The 18,184-nt window shown below is 24.3% G+C and overlaps 1 protein-coding gene across 1 annotated transcript; it reads left to right on the forward strand.

Annotated features, from left to right (window-relative positions):
- Window positions 1-11,063: 11,063 nt before the first annotated feature.
- On the forward strand, window positions 11,064-15,695 carry LOC145833474 (F-box only protein 36-like). Its single transcript, XM_082940650.1, has 5 exons — window positions 11,064-11,276; window positions 12,706-12,814; window positions 14,265-14,437; window positions 14,600-14,707; window positions 15,297-15,695. Exons 1-5 carry the CDS (start codon window positions 11,064-11,066, stop codon window positions 15,423-15,425), a joined length of 732 nt encoding a protein of 243 aa, XP_082796776.1. The 3' UTR covers window positions 15,426-15,695.
- The last annotated feature ends 2,489 nt before the right edge of the window (window positions 15,696-18,184 follow it).

The following is an 18,184-nucleotide window of genomic DNA, read 5'->3' on the forward strand; positions in this document are numbered from 1 at the left end:
GAGTAGATAAAACATTTCACACTCATAAAAGCCTTTTTAAGTTTCATTTAAAGTTTTGCCAAACTATGATAAATAATTTTTCTTAGACTCTAAAATAAAATTAAGCACATACTGCCAAAGCACAAAATTTTGCTTCAAAATGTGTTTTTTCGCTTTTATTTTTGTTAAGTTTAATTTAATAACTGTGTAACAATAATTTATCTTAAATACTTTTTGTTATTGTTATTTGTTTAGCTAGCGCTAGATTATTAGAGTTGGACAAAATTACTTGAATTAATTTTTATTTCTATCATTCCACACTAACATAATTGCATAAAACTTGTTGTGCCAAGATCTTCACTTGTATAAATTAGTGAGCATTAACCTGAGTTCTGATGACCTATCATCTTAAAGCAACCATTAAATTATTAAAAGTTATTTGGTTTTGTATTCTACATTAGTAGCTTATTTTAACGGGCTGTTTTGCATTTGGTCGTTTAGGTTTAGTTTATACAAGTATTAGACAAGTTTATAAGATTTAATTAGACAAGTTTATAAGTTTATAATAACTTCATTAGATATTTAACTCTTCGCTTATTTATAAATGGTTCTTAGTTTAGTATTTCAACTGGTTTTAAAAGTGATACTTGGTGACTAACTTAATCAAATTTTATAAGCTTTTTTTATAATTTTTTGTCAAAATTTATGTCTTAATTTGTTGAGTATGTCTTTATCACTACTTTAGTTGATATTGGTTTGTTTAAATTTTTTTGAAGTTTTATCTAAAGTTTTCCGTGAATCTAATTAAATTAAAAAAATTAAGCCTTCATCTGGAAACACACTACATAATCATTCTTAAAAAATGTAAAAAAATCTAACTGAGCTTGTGACCTACACAATTGTGAAATGAAGTATATTCCTCGATATTTCTCGGTATTTCCTGAAATATATTTTCTCGGTAAAAAATAGTTCCCATAAAATAGTACCCATAAAAAGACCGACCCAGTTAACTATTTAATAAAAACAATGTTTTTATTACTCGATAGCCGAAACGTTCTTTTGTACCTTAGACCCTTAGAAAAAATTTTTGGCGCTTTTATTTTATCGTTTAAAAGACAATATTAAAATCAGCAGTGATGTTCAATGGTAAAAAGTGATACTACTTCAGTATTATTGGTTATTTTTTTAAGTGTCAAAATAAATTTAAACGGGTGCATATAAAATATATAAAGTTATTTTTAAAGCTTTCAATTAATTTGGGAACCGCTCAGTTCCAACCTGCGCACAACTACCACCTGAATCAATTCCCACCCAATCTGTTCCAACCCAAATCAATACCCACCCAACCAATTTAGCAGGTCACTTTTGCATGGAGAGTTATTTTTGCATAGAGTCAGTTTTGCATAGGTGTCACTTTTCCACGAATTATCACTATTTTATGACTGCACTTGCACAAAGCTTTCTGTTTGCATGGCATCCATTTTTTATTAGTGCCATATTCTGCACCAGTCCTTACTTTTGCACGGCTGACTTTTTAAATAAATTTTATAAAAACTAAGTAGATGAAACTTATCTATATGCATTTATAAGGAAAAAGAAACTAAAATTGTATTGATTTTGAATTCTAGCTGTAAAAACATTAATTACGTATTAATGTAAAACTAAACTTGACTAAGTTAAAATAATTTTGTTATAAAATCAAAACAAAACTAAATGTAACTAAAAGCTAATTAAAAATTATCGTAAATTTTGATAACTTTTTAAATAATAGATCACTAAGAGTACTCATCAATAATACGCTTTCTGACTCTTTAACAATCTACAATGGAGTACCACAAGGTGGTGTAGTTGGTCCCCTTCTCTTTTTAATTTATATTAATGATATTTGTTCAAACATTGATATTAAAAGTGAGTTAAGCTTATTTGCAGATGATGCCAAAATCTTTAGTCAGTCAAATACTTCATTACAACTATCTTTAGATAATATTTACATATGGTTAAAAACAAGAAAACTAAACTTAAATCCTAGCAAATGTAAAATTCTAACCATTAACAAAAAAAAATCTTCTCCAACTGACCTCTTAATCAATAACATCAAGCTACCAGAAATTAAAGTTTTTAAAGATTTAGGAATTTATATTTCCAAAGATTTGAAATGGAATGAACATATCAACTATTTATATAAGATTGCAAAAACTACATGTTATCAAATATTAAAAAGTTTTAAAACTAATTCTGCTTCAATTCTGACAAAACTATTTAAAACATACGTTCGCCCTAAACTTGAGTTTAGTACCCAAATTTGGTTCTCCCATTTAAAAAAGGATATTAACAAAATTGAATCTGTGCAGAGGAGTTTTACCCGTCATATTTGTAGTCGTTGCAACATATCTTACACGTCATATAATGATAGAATGATTAAATTTGGCTTGAAATCACTGGAATATAGAAGATGGGAATTTGATTTATTAACTCTTTACAAAATTATCAATGGCAAATACAAAAGTTTTTTTAATCAGTTTTTTAATTTTACCCAAAATAAATATCAACTAAGAGGAAATAATTTGAAAATAAAATGTAAACATGATTTTCAAAACAGTCAGTGGCAAGGCGCATTTTTTCACAGAACAAAAGCTATGTGGAACAGACTACCTCAGGATATAGTATCTTGTGAGAGGGTAGAACAATTTCGTTTAAAGCTAAAAAGATTTGATTTAAATACGATAAATGCCAGTAAAATTTACTAATTTTCCACTGTTAACAAAAGAAAAAATATTCGTTTCCCTACGCCTCCCCCCTACAAACTATTAGTTTACTTATAAATTTTGTAGTTATGAATTTTGTTTTATAAGCCATGATTTTAGACAAACTTCTTTACTGTGTGTACTAAGTAATATATAAGTTTAAATTTTTTGAATTGAATTTTCAATTTAGTTTATTTGTTTATCATATTGTGTTTAACTTTGTGTTTTCATTTAAATTATGTTTGTATATATATATATAATTTATCTTAAAGTTTTGAATATAAGTTTATTTTCTTTTTCTCTTTTTGTGTGTCCTGTTTAAGTGGCTCAGGTTTTGATGCCTGAGTCCAACATTGCACAATAAACAATATAATAGTAATAATAATAAATAGAGTAAAAAACATATTTTAAAATTCATAAGTATAAAAATACGGATGATTCAAGGAACAAATTATTTTATTTAATTTTTGTTTTTTTGACCAAACTTTTCTATTTTTATTTTGATATTCATTGTTTTTATTTTACCAGGTCCGAACATTAAATTATACGATGATAAAGCAACAACTTTTTCAAAAGAAAGCCTTATTACATTATAGCTTTTAAAACAAATTAACTGCTGACAATAAAAGAAATACAAATCTGTTTTATTTCACTTGGAATTAAACGACAAAAATTTTAGCTTATTTTAAATACAGTTTGAATGAAAAATTTTCAATATCACTACTTGCAAAAGAAGTTCAAAGAAAGAATATAATTAAGCTTAAATAATTTTAGCCTAACATTTTGAATGTTTTTTTTATTTGTAAAAGTATGAATAATTTAAAAGTTACATCTACTTTCTTAAAAAAAAAGAAAAAAAGGCACACTAGAACAAGAATCAATACGTACATTTTACAACAAATCACTTATAAGTTGTAGGATAGAATTAGCTTGTAAGACAATAAGACAATTTCATATTTGTACAAGTGACCTGCATCAGATACTCCTTTATGATTCATGTAAAGAAAATTCTCAGCAGATTTCCCTCTTGTCCTACTGAGTTACCAGGCGTTCTGATCTCTGGTGGAACTTTTGGAGTAGATGTGATAGTATGTGAATTTTTAGTATGAGATAGATGCGACCATGGTGTGTCAGGTGTGTCATTAAGTACGAACAATGAACTCTGTAAAAATTTTTTTTTTACTGTATAAAAATAGAATAAAAATGAAAAATTAAAATAAAATCCAAAAGTTAAACCTTAATATTTTAGATAAGCCTAATTTAAAAGAAAACTATTCTGACTCAGAATTTGAATCCTGAGTTACCTTGAGCTGTCCTAAGTCATTGTGATTTTTTTTTTCAAATTTGAATAAAAAATTAAAAGCTTTTTAAAATTGATGAAAATCAAGTTCTTCAACAAATTTTTTATAAAACAAAATATCAAAATATTTTAACTATATCACAAAATAACAAAACTAAATCTTTTTCAAAATCTATAAAAAAATACAGCCTGAGACTTTAAAACTCTTAAAAATATCCTAATTTTTTTGAAAAAAACATAACGATCCTGAACTAAAAAAATATAATCAAATTTTTAGAGTTATACTAAGTCAACCTAAGATTGTATAACTTTTTATATATCCGGGGTATCCTGAGTGAGAGGCAACCCTGAACTTGAGTTAACCTGAAATTTAGAAAAATAAGAGTTGCTATTTTTTGGGTTAAAAATTATCCTGAAAGAACGGTCCTGTGTCCCTAATTTAAAAGTTCTTTTAAAAATTATAAACAAATTTACATACAAATGAAATAGATTATTGTTGGAAGGTTTTTTTGTCGCAAGGAGATACCATTTGCAACTAAAAAGTAGAGCATTTTTATTGATTATTAATTCGAAGCTTTTCGTTTTACTTCCATAAAACTTTATCAAGAATAAAAGATAAATTAGTAACTAGTTTTGCAATAAGTTTGTAACATGTAATATTATGACGTAAACGATAGATATTTTAGATTTAAAATGTTATTAACTTTAGATAGTAAATATGCTAACAAAATTTAACAAAAAAAAATTAAAACATTTAAATTAATCTATACTTAAAATTGAATGGAAAACAATATTAAGTATATATTGATCTACTTGGTTCAAGTGTTTTTTTTTATATTTTTGTTAAATTTTGTTTAGAAATCTTTAGAAAAAAATTTATTTTTTTCAAATTATTTAATTTTCTTATAATTTTTGATTATAATTAATTGTAAATATCTAGTTGAATAAAATTACTCGCTTCATAAACGTTTAAAGTTCTCATTCTATTTTTTTAGCAATTGGTTTCTCTTTCTGCTGAAAGTAATAATTTAACTAAAGCTAAATATTTAGTGTTTATTGATATGTTTAGAAAACTACAGTGAATAGTATGAATTGTACTTTTATAAAATTATAAGCTGATAAATTTTCAAAATTAATGCTTCATGGCAAAACACGTTATTTTAAAAGAATATTGCTACTTATTGTTCTTTAGTATAAGAAATGTATTTTCTAGTTATAAATTTTCTTATTGGTTTTATAATTTTTAAAACAATTTTAAAGTTATTTGTGAAGTTACACTCCAAAAATTTATAAAGAAATCAGCAATACTTTTTTTGCTTACTTCTACAACTAGTTTCGATATCAATCATTATCATATTATTTTGTCTTTTCTATAAAAATTTTTACAAATAAAATATTTCAACATGTCTATATTTTTTTAGATTTATGTGGCTTATTTTGTAAATATGTTTTTGTTAAATTTAAATAAAAAACCGTTGGTACTTTTAAGATACAGAACAAAAATTACTCAATGGTGTTTTTGTTCTTTATTAAAATTAATTTACTTGATTAAAAAATTTTGCTCAGATTTTTTTGCAGTATAAAAGTGTTCATAAACAAATACACTTAATTTTTGTTATATTATCAATGTGTTAATTAACTTGTTTTAAAATATTATGTTTGTGAAATTTTATTATGTTTGTATTTTTATTTGAAACATTTTTTTATTTCTCTCTTTTTTGTTAAGTGACCTCAAAGCTTTATATTTCAATTACAAATTTAAAAGCCGAAATTTTTAAAAAGTCTTAGTATTGTTTTCAGCTAATCCATAATAAAAAATAGGGAATATACTTTTACTCGTGTTATAGAAGGTTGAACTCTTAGATAATTTAAAAAAAAACTAATAGAATGAACTTTGTAGTATAATAATAACGTTGCAATCAGAAAATATGCTTTTAATAAAGTAAATGCAGTTTTTTAGGGTTAATCTTGCAGTAAAACATTTCTATCACCAAAGTAAGTAACCATTGAAAAATTAAAGACAAAGTATATAAATTTTATTATATGTAGAGTAAACCTATGCTAGATCTTAGACAATACATTAAACTGTATCCATGGAGTATGACTCGATAACCGAAAGTTTTTTTCGTACTTATGCCCTTAGACAAAGCGCTTTTTTGCCGTTAAAACAAAACAAAGAAATCATCAAATAATAAAGTTTAAATATCTGTTAAGTTAAACAAAACACTTTTTGCTTTCAAATAGACTTTAATATTAACAATATTTATTTGCTGCAACTGAGCGAGTAACTTTTTTTAGCTATTAACTGTACAGTACAAGTGTTATTCTGCTAAAAAGGAGTAGTGAAATTTTTAATCATTCTAAGGAATTGATAATTAAAAATCATGCAGTAACAGTTTTATACAAAAAAAAACAATTTGTATGAGTAATCATAATAAAAATAATTTATATCAGAAACTATCTGAAAAATTAGCAGTAAAAAGTTAATGTTAAGAATTTAGTTGATTAAAAAGTAGACAAGTCATAAATCAGTAATTAAAAATTTTAAACTTAAAAAATTAACCTAAATTCGACTTATAGATTATAAAGCTATTTAACTTTCGTAGCTTTATTTTTTTGTTTATCTAAGATTTTACCTATTAAAAGATTAAAGCATAAGAGTATTTTGTTCCGCATATAGTTTTTTTTTAATAATATTTTTCATTACAAATTTTAACTTTTAAAAGTCTAATGTATTTGATTTTACTGTAATATTATTTATTAGACTACAAAAAAAGCGCTAAAAATTTTTAGTTCTAGCGCTTGGTCACCAAGCCTTGGTGTACAAAAAAAAATTTTATTTATCGAGTCGCACACCATTTGAATACTTTCCAACGTTTTTCCAGGATTAATTAGTAATTTTATGTTTCAAACTTTAAATTTCTTAACTTTGTTCAAACAAACTTAGAATAAAAAATCTTTATTATTTGTTTATTGAACAAAATAAAAAGTGCTGAAAATATTTGGTCCTAGGACCTTGTGCACGAAAAACCTCACGGTTATTGAGTCGTACATCACGTATACATTTTTACTTTTTGTCCAGGACTTCAATAGCACACAACTAATACAATTATTTTTATAAACTCTTTTTAAAGAAAAGTATACCTGTTAATACAAAATCAAAAACTTAAAAAATAAGTGTTCTCTTCATTTTTTTAATCAATCTGTTATACTGTGTGTGTAATGGACAATTAAAAATATTAAAATTTCTCAGTTTCAAAATTTTATTTCAATAGGTTGCTTTTTTGAAAGTTTGATGCTTCTACTTTTATGACTATAATTATCAACTTTTCATTATTCTTAAAAAATCTTAAGTTTGCTTGTTTAGAATAAAAATAGTTTTGCTATGTAATTTTTATTTACATTTTATAGGAGATTGCTGTTTTTACTGAAATGCTTTTTAATGAAACTCATTAATTATCAGCTAATGCAATGTTAATTTTATTTAGTATTTTATTCATTTATATTTATATTATTTATATTATTTATATTATTTATATTATTTATATTAATATTTATATTATATTTATTTATATTTATTTATATTTATATCTTATTATGTTTTTAGTATTAAAACTTGTAAAAAGGCGGAGTGAACTTAACATAAGTCTTTCTTAAACTTTTCTTTTTCTTTTCTAAACTTTGTAACTTTATTTAATAACTGTAGTTGCTTTGTTTAGCTTCCTTATAATTTTTCTCTTTCGCCTAGATCAAACAAATTTTTGTTACTTAGTTTTCGTTAATCATCTTTTTTATCATTTCTAATACTATTAAAACTTTATTTATTTATTTTGTTTCGTTAAATTTTGTAATTATACATCTCATTATACATGTTTTCTGTACTTGATGTTAAAAGATATCCAAATGGTGTGCAACTCGATAACTGAAAGGTTCTTTACTTTGTGCACCAGGTCCTAGGAGCAAATATTTTGAGCGAATTTTTGTCGTTTAACAAACTTTATCCATTTAACTATGTCTTATTTTGTACAGATAGTTAAATTAGTGTGTATATTCAGAGAAATCGTGTGTATTCAGATGTATTTTAAATCGACTAGCAGGTTTAATTTTACATTCCCCAAATTAGAGTTTTTTTAAGATAAGTACGCAGGCTGTGAATAATTTGTATATACAATTTTACTTAAGATTTTTTTTCTTCATTTTATTGAAAAGAACAAATATAATAATTTTATTTGATTGTTTTTTAGTATATCTTTCTTAAGCCCTTTAAAATATATATAATAAGTGCTTTACTTTTAAGACGTTGCTATAAGAAGATTTAGGATATATTATATAGCTATATAAGCTTGAAATCTTTTAAGTAAAAATACTAATTAAATTGCCTTTATTTTGTAGTTACTGAATTAAATTGGAGGTAGCGAAAAAATATAGTGCGAAGATGTTAATCTTGTTTAGTTACATCTAAAGCTAAAATCAGTGAGCTTTGAAAAATTTGTTTAATTAGTTGGTTAAACTAATTACAAACTTATTAATTGAATAATTATAGAAACAAACTGTGCAAAACTCAAGAAGATGTAATAAAAGTTTTACAGAGTTACTTCTTGATTAAAAAATAAAAAAAATACATAAATAAAAAAGTGCTTCCTCAGAACTTTATTTAAATAGTCTTGAAATCTGCAAATTGCGTTTTTGTGATAATTACCACATTTAAAATAATTTCCAGCTAAACATCAATAGAGTTTGCATTAAAAATGTTTATAGAAAATAAATATTTGCTAGCACAAAAGTTTCTTTAAAATTAATTTTTTTGCTAGCACAAAATAAAATTTTGCAAGTGGTGTTTTTGTGATACTTTCCACATATAATTTTTTTTATGCTGAAAACTCAAAGTTTCCCTTTTTATAAGCACCCTACTCTCTATAGATTGTTGATTTTTAAAGGATTTAAAAGATAAAACATCAAACACTTATATGTAATATACAGAAAAAAATTCTGAAAAATTTTGATTTTGAATTAATCCTTTTCCAAATGTTAAAGTCCTTTCCAAAGACTAGCAATCTTACAACATTAGACTACAACAACTTTCAATGCCCTCATTAGGACTCCTATGCCACCAAGGTATACTTTTATTATTAGACCTATACAAAATAGTTAACAACATAAATCTATGACTTAAAAAAAGCATAAAATTTGGAATAAATAAAACAAAAAATAAGAACAAACTCAACTACAATAATTAATTAGAAAAAAAATACTGTATTTAATTGTAAGGGTACTAATATTTTTGTCAAATACTATTATTTTAAAACCTAAATTAGTTAAAATATTTATGCAGGTATCCTAAACATTAGTATAGTTTTTAACGTTTTAAATACCAGGCTAGTTTAATTTTTTGAAAATCTTTGGCTAATTTGAGTCTTTTTTGAGAAACTCAGGGCAACTTTAGATGGATCTTTTATCAAAGGATTTTTGTCCATAAAGTTCGTGTGACTTTGTCACACAAAGAATGGAGATGAAAATTTGTACACTTACTAATGACAACCTAAATCTTTCCATTGATTATTAATAAGGAAATCCGTTGAGTAATTATGATGTCACTTTTATTGTTCTAAACTATCCTTTAATTATCCTTTAACTTTCCCTTGATAAGATGCAAATCCATTTTAGTATTTTGATAAACTCAGACAAGTTTATTGTTACAGTGCTTATTCACTTATTTGTACTTCACTTATCCGGACACTCACTTATCTGGACAGTTTCAGTCAAGAAGAAAACTCAAAAAATTTTCAAATTTTAAACACTAACATTTTTGTATGATAAAAATTTTTAAGCTTTCATGCTGTAAGAAAATTTAAAGTAATTTTATAAATTCGATAACTTAGTTCATTATTATGACGTAAAAATACAACTAAAAATTACATTCTATCTTTGTTCAAAACTAGTTTAGTAATCAAAAATTTAGTTTAGTTATTAGATGATTTTTTAGCTTATTATTGTTGTTAGCCAGAAGCCACGCCAGAAAAAGTTTCACAACTTATTAAATTCCGTGAGTTTTCTGCTGAAAAACTATAAAACAAACTTCTATTCTTTTTTACTTAAGTAAAACTTCCAATAAAAACTAGTTTCTTAAGAGTGATATATTTCCATTAAATTGACTTTCAACTATGTCAAAATTTTTTGTTTCATTATGTCTGTTTTTTTTTTCTTAGTTTAATTTTTTTTTCATTTAGATAGATTGAAACGTTCTTTTTTTTATGATAAATTTAATTTATATTTTCTCTTAAACAAATATTTATCTTTTTTTTAAATTAATAGTTAGGGCAAGTGGAATTACAAATGATTAATTTTACTTGCTTGACCCTCAAAAAACGTATATTGTTGCAGAGAGTTAGTAAGTCTGTTGTTTTTCTACCTTACAAAAAATAAATTAATTAATCTCAAATTTAGTTTATATTACTTATCATTTTATTATATATTATTCACAATTACTATGTATTTGTTTTTACCTTAATACTTTTAGTATGCATTGCATTATATACAGCAGTTACATTATAATGCAGTTATATTATTATATGAAAAAAAAATTTTTGTACTTATCTGGAATTTTGGTTATCCGGACATTTACAGAAAAATCTTGCCCAACAAGTCCGGATAAGTGAATAAGCACTGTATTTGAATAAATTTAAGTTGATTTACTTATACTAAATGTTTTGATAAATTATGTTATACTTTTTTTAATTTATATAATTTATTTGTTGATTTTAGTTATTAGGTAAAATTTTCTTCATTGCAGTAGGTATTTTTCATAATTATTTATAAAACAGAGTTTGAAACCATAAACTTTGTAAAGTTGATTTCCAAAAGTTACTCAAAACTATGAGCTTAAGTAGTAAAATCATTTTTAGTTTTTAAATAAGTGTTTATTTAAATTTAATTTCTGAATTGGTAAGTTACAAAAGAATATTTTTGTAGAATTTAATTAAAGTTGATAACAACTTCTTTGTTTTAAAACAACAGATTTTACTTCTTAATACATAAGTAAAATGTTTTTGAAAAAGAGTAAGAAAAACCAAATCAAAAAGAAAGAAGATGTAAAACAGAAGCCAAATCAAAATTTAGAAAAAAGTAAATATTTGAAAAATATTGAAAAATCACAGGAATTAATAGTTTTTAACAAAGAAGTTTTGTTTGACAAATCAGTTCAAGCTCCCCCACCCCTCAAAGACTTTTTAAATTTGAAAGTAACAAAAAACAAAGTATGTTACAAAACTGATATGCTTAGTTCTATTATTAATTAGTTTTTTAATTTATTGATTATTTTTCCAAAAATTTTGAATATAAAAATATTTAAGTTATGTTTCAATAATATATTTTTGCTTATTTTGTTTAGTTAAATCTTATCTAGTCAGAACCATTTTTTTGTAATCAGACTCTAAAACTTTTAAATCTTTAAAATAAGAACGTGGACAGATCTGACTATCTTTACAAAAAATAGTAGATCACTAGCTTGAATAATATCTTAAGTTTTGTTTTTTGATATAAATAAATAACCTAACAGTTAATTTTCACATTTAAAATGTTGATATACAGGCAATCAACATTTCTGAGTTTCAATTGTCCCTACAAACTAAAATAACAAATTAGAAAAAACTAGTTTACTAAAAATTTAGCTATTCCTAAAATTTTTTAGCAAATTATTAAGGGCATGGGGGGGGGGTCCCAACTTTTTTTTACTAAAAATAACACTTGATCTTATAAGAAAGCTTGAAGTACAAACTACATACCAGTTTTTATAGAATCAAAAAAATTAAATTAAATTTTTGAAATATTGTAATTTTTATAAAAAGTTTCTGATACAAACGGATGGACTGCAAATTTTTCAAGGTCAATTTTCTCTGAAAATTAAAAAATCACTAAAAATCTATCTTTTCCTTCATTTTTTGAGCTAGAGACATCAAACTTTCAGGAAATGTCCCTTTTATGGTTTTTAATGTTGCAATTTTAAAATACACTTTCTGTGAAAATTTAATAAAATTAATGGAAAATGAAAGAGGAGATAGATTTTTAGTGAAATAGTCTTTTTTAGCGTTTTTGGTTTGTGCCTTCCATTAGGAACCTGTTGAGGTCACCAACTTTGATTGCTCATATCTCAAAAATTACTTTGATTTTTTTTTTTCAAGTGGTTAAAGATGTCTGATAGCTCAGATAAAACTCTATAAAATAAGATCAAATTGTAAACATCAAGGTGGACCCCCCTTTACCCTTAAAACTTTCTCAGTCTAGTTTTCAAAATATATAAAAAAAAATCAAAATGGTTATTGAAGTACTAACAAGATCAGGTTGAGATAGTAGATAAGTTTAGTTTTACAACATTTGCAACAATATTTTTTTAAAAGAACTTTTTTAAGTTTAACGTTAACCCCAGTATATATATTATATATAATATTAATAGTCTAAGAAGTTTGTTATTTATTGAAAAGATAAAATACAAGTGTATTAGCTTTAAAAAATATTTTTTATTACTTTAATTTTTTTTAAATAAGTATTTTTTAGTTCTTATAGTTGCTGCACCTGCATAAAGTATTGCAGATGAATTTGAAAAAATGTTTTTTTACATACACCTTTTTTTCCTTTTATGTTTTATTATTATTATGTTTATGTTAATAAAATAACATTAAAAAAAAGGTAGAATACACAAGATGGCGTATTGATCCATCATGTTTAAAATTTGGCGTCAGACCTGTTTCAAAATCAAATTCGTTTGCTGATTTTGTTGATGACCCTGAGCTGCAAGGTAAATTTCTCCTATACTTTTACTTTTCACACTAAAATGTAAACTTTAAAAGTAGTTTTTTCTTTAAATTCAGGCCATTGACACAAGACAGATAGAGGAGGTCTCAGAACTATTTTTCAAAAACTAACATTTTTTTTATTTAAGATTTACATGTGAACTTTAATTTACAGTTTGTATAGTATGTTATATAGTATTTAAGATTAATTCACTTTGTAAGACTTAAAACACAAAAGTGTCAGGTAATTTAATGTTAGCGACTACAAACTTATTAGAAAATCTTCTGTAAGTTAAATCCAAACTAAATCATATTTATTTTGCAATTTGATAATCAGTGAATAGCAACTTATAGGTTATGTACAAAGTATTAACTAATAACTGCCTTACCTCACTATGACCTTAAGATACAAAGTCATTAAAAAATGTAAAAATTAATTTTCTAACTTTTTTAGTCCATCTAATGACAGCTCTACAAAAACGTAGTTTAGAAGACTTGTTTTAATATTTTTTTATTAATAGCCACATTATATGTTATTTATTTATAAGCTACTTATAAACTGACATTAATTTTTTATGTAAATTTAAAAAGTATAAATGAAAACTACTATAATTTGAAATTACTTACAGTTGTTTCACTTTCTAAGAGCTTCTGGAAGCAGTAAAAAAGTTATTTATATTAAAAACCCCAATTACATGTTGTAGTTATGACGTAGAAAACACATGAATTAATAAATTTCTATAAATGTAGTATACCCGTATTTTAAACTGTTTGTTTTTTGATTGTTAAAATTTTGTTATTTTATAAAAATAAAAGTTCTGGTTGTGTAGACTTTACAACAAACTTTACAAAAAAGCTAACCTGCATTTATTTACATATGTTTATAATGACAATATTTTTATCTCTAATTTTTTCTTATTAAGTTAGTGAAATCATAAAATAGTTGTTATCAAGTTTTATGTGTTTTTTCCTAAAACATTTAGCTTCTGCGACAATTTGAAATAGTTGCTCACAAGCTCTTAAGCAGTTTAAAACAACACTGTTTAAATATACATGTATTTAAGTTTATCAGTTTTAACGTATTAAAGCATTTCTTCTAAAGATCTTAACAAGCAAAGCAAATTAAAGAATTAAAACAGCTATTTTCGTACTCAATTATTTAATTAAGTTGACTGTTTTTTTTTCCTGTTAGTAACATAAGTGTAGCTGAAGTATTTACTACATTGTTATTTTAGTGCAGTATTTGCTTTATGAATACAAATAACGTATATAAATTTATTTAAAATTAAATTTAGGAACAACAGTTTAACTTTATATTGTAAGCTTTCTTAAGATACAAGTTATTTTCAATGAAGTACAAAAATAAGTAGTAAAATTACAACATATATTAATAAAAATAGTTAAAAAACATTATAGAAAAAACAAATTGTTTTAATTTTTCCGAAATTTTAACAGAAGAAGTTTCCAGAATTTTTGGCAGAGGTACAGTACAGCATATAAAATATTTCTGTGAGGGTAGATACAATTACTTGAGCCGAATAAATGAAAAATGTAAACTAAAAATTATAAATCATCTAGAAATTGAAGACATCATAAATTTATCTCTTGTTGATAGATGCTTCAACAAAGTTAGTTTTTTTATTTTACCTTCATTAAAAAAAAGTACTTGTTGCAGTTAATTATTAATATCGTGGTAGCTCGTTTGGTTAGCTATCTTATGTTAATGCATAATAGTCGTTTAAACCAATATTTAGTAAACATTAGTGATTTGGAAAAATGTTTCTAAACAGCTGTGCAATTCTGAAGATGTTTGGGAGAAAAAAGTTCTAGCAAGTTCTGAAAGCGAGAAAATTTCTGAAGACATGAGAACTTATGCAAAAGAAGTTGGGTGGAAAAAAGTAATTATTATAGTTAAAAATTTAAACATACTACAGACTTTTAATAAATAATAGATAAAGATAAAACAAACTTATTCTATAACTAGTTTTGAATTTTAGTAACAAAAATTATCATTAAACATAAATTCGAGTTTTTTGTAAGGTTTTGTTTAATAGTCTAAAGGTTTTGTTAACTCTGAGTTTTTGAATTTAAATATTCGTATAAATTGAACATTAAATTGTTCTTTAAACTTTATTTAGCTTTTTGTTGCGTGGTACTTATATCAAACTTTTTTTTTAGATGATTTGAAGTATTATTTTTGATTGTACTTGCTAGTTTACTGAACTTTTTTTTGTAAAAATTTTAAAAGTTAAGTATGGTTTCAAAAATTTTAAAAACAATTTTTAATTTTTGAAATGTACTCGTATTTACAGTTTATAACATACAATTAGTTTTCCAAGTTAAGACTTTTTAAAGTATTTTAAATAACGTTTGTCTCATAAATTTACATAAAATCGTATCTTGTCTGTAATAGGTTTATAGAATTTATATATAAAAACATAGGTGTAAGTTTATTTTCAAAGTCTTTATAATAAACTATGAATTCAGGTATTTTTCACGAATAAGTTGCAACTGAGATATCAAATAAGAAAAAGACAAAATCAAACAGAAGATGATAATTTTGATGATTGTGTCGTCACACTAAATGTTGCTCCACCAGTTGCTTTAAACTATTAAACACATTTTTTCTTATCGTCGTTTTCTTAAACGTGAACTTCGATATATATATATATATATCTGTTTAACATTTTAATTTTATTCTTGTTTTTTCGTGTATGCATTCATATTTATAAAATCTAATTTGCTTTTAAATGTACTTACTGGTTTGATTAATTTTTTCTAGCGTATATATGTTTTTGGTACATCTAGACTATTATTTTTCAATTACGATAACGTAATAAGAAATTTAATATTATAGATCCATACTAGCAAAGCCCGTCGGTAAAATAAAACCATTGTATTTTGTACGCAGTTACTTAACTAAACTAATGTCATTTTGACAGTTTGACGAGTGTGTGAAGATTTTAATATACATTTTCAAAAGATGCCAAGTGTTAATTGTATTATTGTTTATATATATAATTGAAAACAGGACAAAAAAATTACTTAATTGAAACTACATTAAAACAAAATAATCTAAAACGAATATAAAATTACAGTTTAATAAAACTTATACTTATAAATAATACTTATAAAAACTCTTAAGTAAACTATAGTTATCGTACTAATATACTTATTTTTATTTAAGTTTTGAAAAATGAAAAATATATATCTTAGTTTGACTAATTTGATTTTATAAGTTAATGAATTTAAGCTAGCATACAAACACAAACATAAAGTATTTCGATTTTCATTAACTAAACATTTTTACTAAAAACAAAAAAAAATAATTATTTTTTAAAACAATTTATGTTTATATTTTTCGCATAAGATAAAAGAACTATTTTAAACTAATAAAAAAATTAATATATTTCTTCCCTGATAAAATAACAAGTTTGAATTCTTTTGATCTACTATGATAAAAAACCAAAACTGTGACGACATAGATCTATGCTCAAATATATAGTTTATTGAACGACAAAATATTTGGTCCTAGGACGTGGTGCACGAAAAAAACTTTCGGTTATCGAGTCGCACACCAAGGATACCTGTTAACGTCTTGTCCAGGACAATAGTGCAAAATTTTGTCCAATGTTCAGCAGATGTCGGCAGGCTGGACGTACTTACGGGCCAAATTTCGAATTTAAAACATCTTCGGGGGCCGCAGTTATTTAGTTTTGATCAGCGTGATACAGGAGTTTGTCGGAGTTTAAAATATACATATAAGTCATACGGAAATTGTGTTCTTATCAATATACTATTTTACCCTAACAATATTCTTATTATTAGTTTTATGTTTCTACGAAAATCTATCATAAAATGCAGTGAAAAATTTATTTGTTATAAAGTAGTATAAAAGTTAATTGTTCAACAAAACACTCTGTGTGATAAGAACTAACTTTTTTTTTACTGTGCAAGCTGAAGTTTACATTAGAAACATAATAGGCATTAATATAAACTATTCAATGACTTAAACAAGTTATTTAGAAACTATTTATACCCTACAAAATCCAAGATACAACAGTATTCCAGAATTTTAGCAAGTTTACACTTACAGAGTAGTAAAAAGACCCTGATATATTATATTGAGAAAATACTTATAAATAGACAATCTGTAATTTTATCTTTTGAGTTTATGCAGTAAAGTTAGAAGAATAAGATTTCAATTAATTCTTTTTATCATGGACGTAAAATGAAATAAGTCAAAATACAGAGCTTCGACCAACTTAAATCAAAAAATCTACAATAAAAAGATAATTTTTCGAACCACAGAATTACCTTTCGTAGGCCGCACTATTTAATATTGTTTATTTAACGAAAAAAAAGCGCTCAAAAATTTGATCCAAGTATCTGGTGTACCAAAAAATCTTTCGGTTATCGAGTCATACACCAAGATACAGTTTAATCTCATGCCCACAAATCATTAAAAATAAAAACATGGTCGCGGGCTGCAGTTGACCCACGAGCCACGTGTTGCTGACCCCTGCAATACTGTCATATTCAATTTATTGAAATTGTAAGTTTTAGTAAGTAGATGCTTTTCTTAATTTTGGTCGTAAGGTATAAAATCCACTACTATTTTCACTACAAAAAAAAAAGAATCAACATATATTTATTATTAATTTTTATAAAAAAGTATTTTTGATTTAGTTTATATTTATTTACCCTATGTTTTTTAAAATAGATAATGTAACCATTTATAATAAAAGATTTCAATACTAACCATACTATAAAAGTGTTTTATTGCAGAACTTTTTCTGTTTAAATTGCTATCTTTTGAAAGTTGTGTCGTATCGAAACAACCACTAAATAATTTAACAAAAAAAATGAGTTTTTTATCTAGTTTATACTTTATTTATTAGTTATGTGTTTTATATAGTTCTACTAAAATTTTTTGTTCTTACTATTTGTTATGTATTAATGTTTATATAACTGTTTAAAACTTAGACTTAAAAAAGAGCACGAATTACTATTCTTATTTTTTTATTACTAGTTTAGTAAAAGTTATACTTTTACAGTACAAAATGAAAAGTTATAAAAATCGGTAGAGTGTATGAAAATTTTTTAAATGAAGTTGAATTTTACTAAAAATTCGACCAGTAAAGTTTCTTTAGGATTTTATTTTAGTTTTAAAATTTTATTTTACTGAGTTTTTAATTTAACTCCAAAAAAAGTGAAATAAATACAAACAGGCCAAAATTTGTTTTGGAACTCTGAAAAATTTAACTCTATCAAGAGTTAATAGCTAAAACAAAAAGGTAAACTTAACTGTTTTTAATTTTTTTCATTGTTAAAAAAATATAACGTTTTCTAAATTATAATCAACTTTTTGATTA

This window comes from Thalia democratica, chromosome 4, assembly GCF_965202585.1.
Source record: "Thalia democratica chromosome 4, ktThaDemo2.hap1.1, whole genome shotgun sequence".
Taxonomy (NCBI): domain Eukaryota; kingdom Metazoa; phylum Chordata; class Thaliacea; order Salpida; family Salpidae; genus Thalia; species Thalia democratica.

Bases quoted from the DNA above. Each gene is read 5' to 3' on its own strand.
- LOC145833474 (XM_082940650.1), top strand. From the start codon at position 11,064: ATGTTTTTGAAAAAGAGTAAGAAAAACCAAATCAAAAAGAAAGAAGAT. The intron at 12,815-14,264 runs GTAAATTTCTCC...AAATTTTAACAG, and splicing joins TGATGACCCTGAGCTGCAAG to AAGAAGTTTCCAGAATTTTT. The intron at 14,438-14,599 runs GTTAGTTTTTTT...GTTTCTAAACAG, and splicing joins TTGATAGATGCTTCAACAAA to CTGTGCAATTCTGAAGATGT.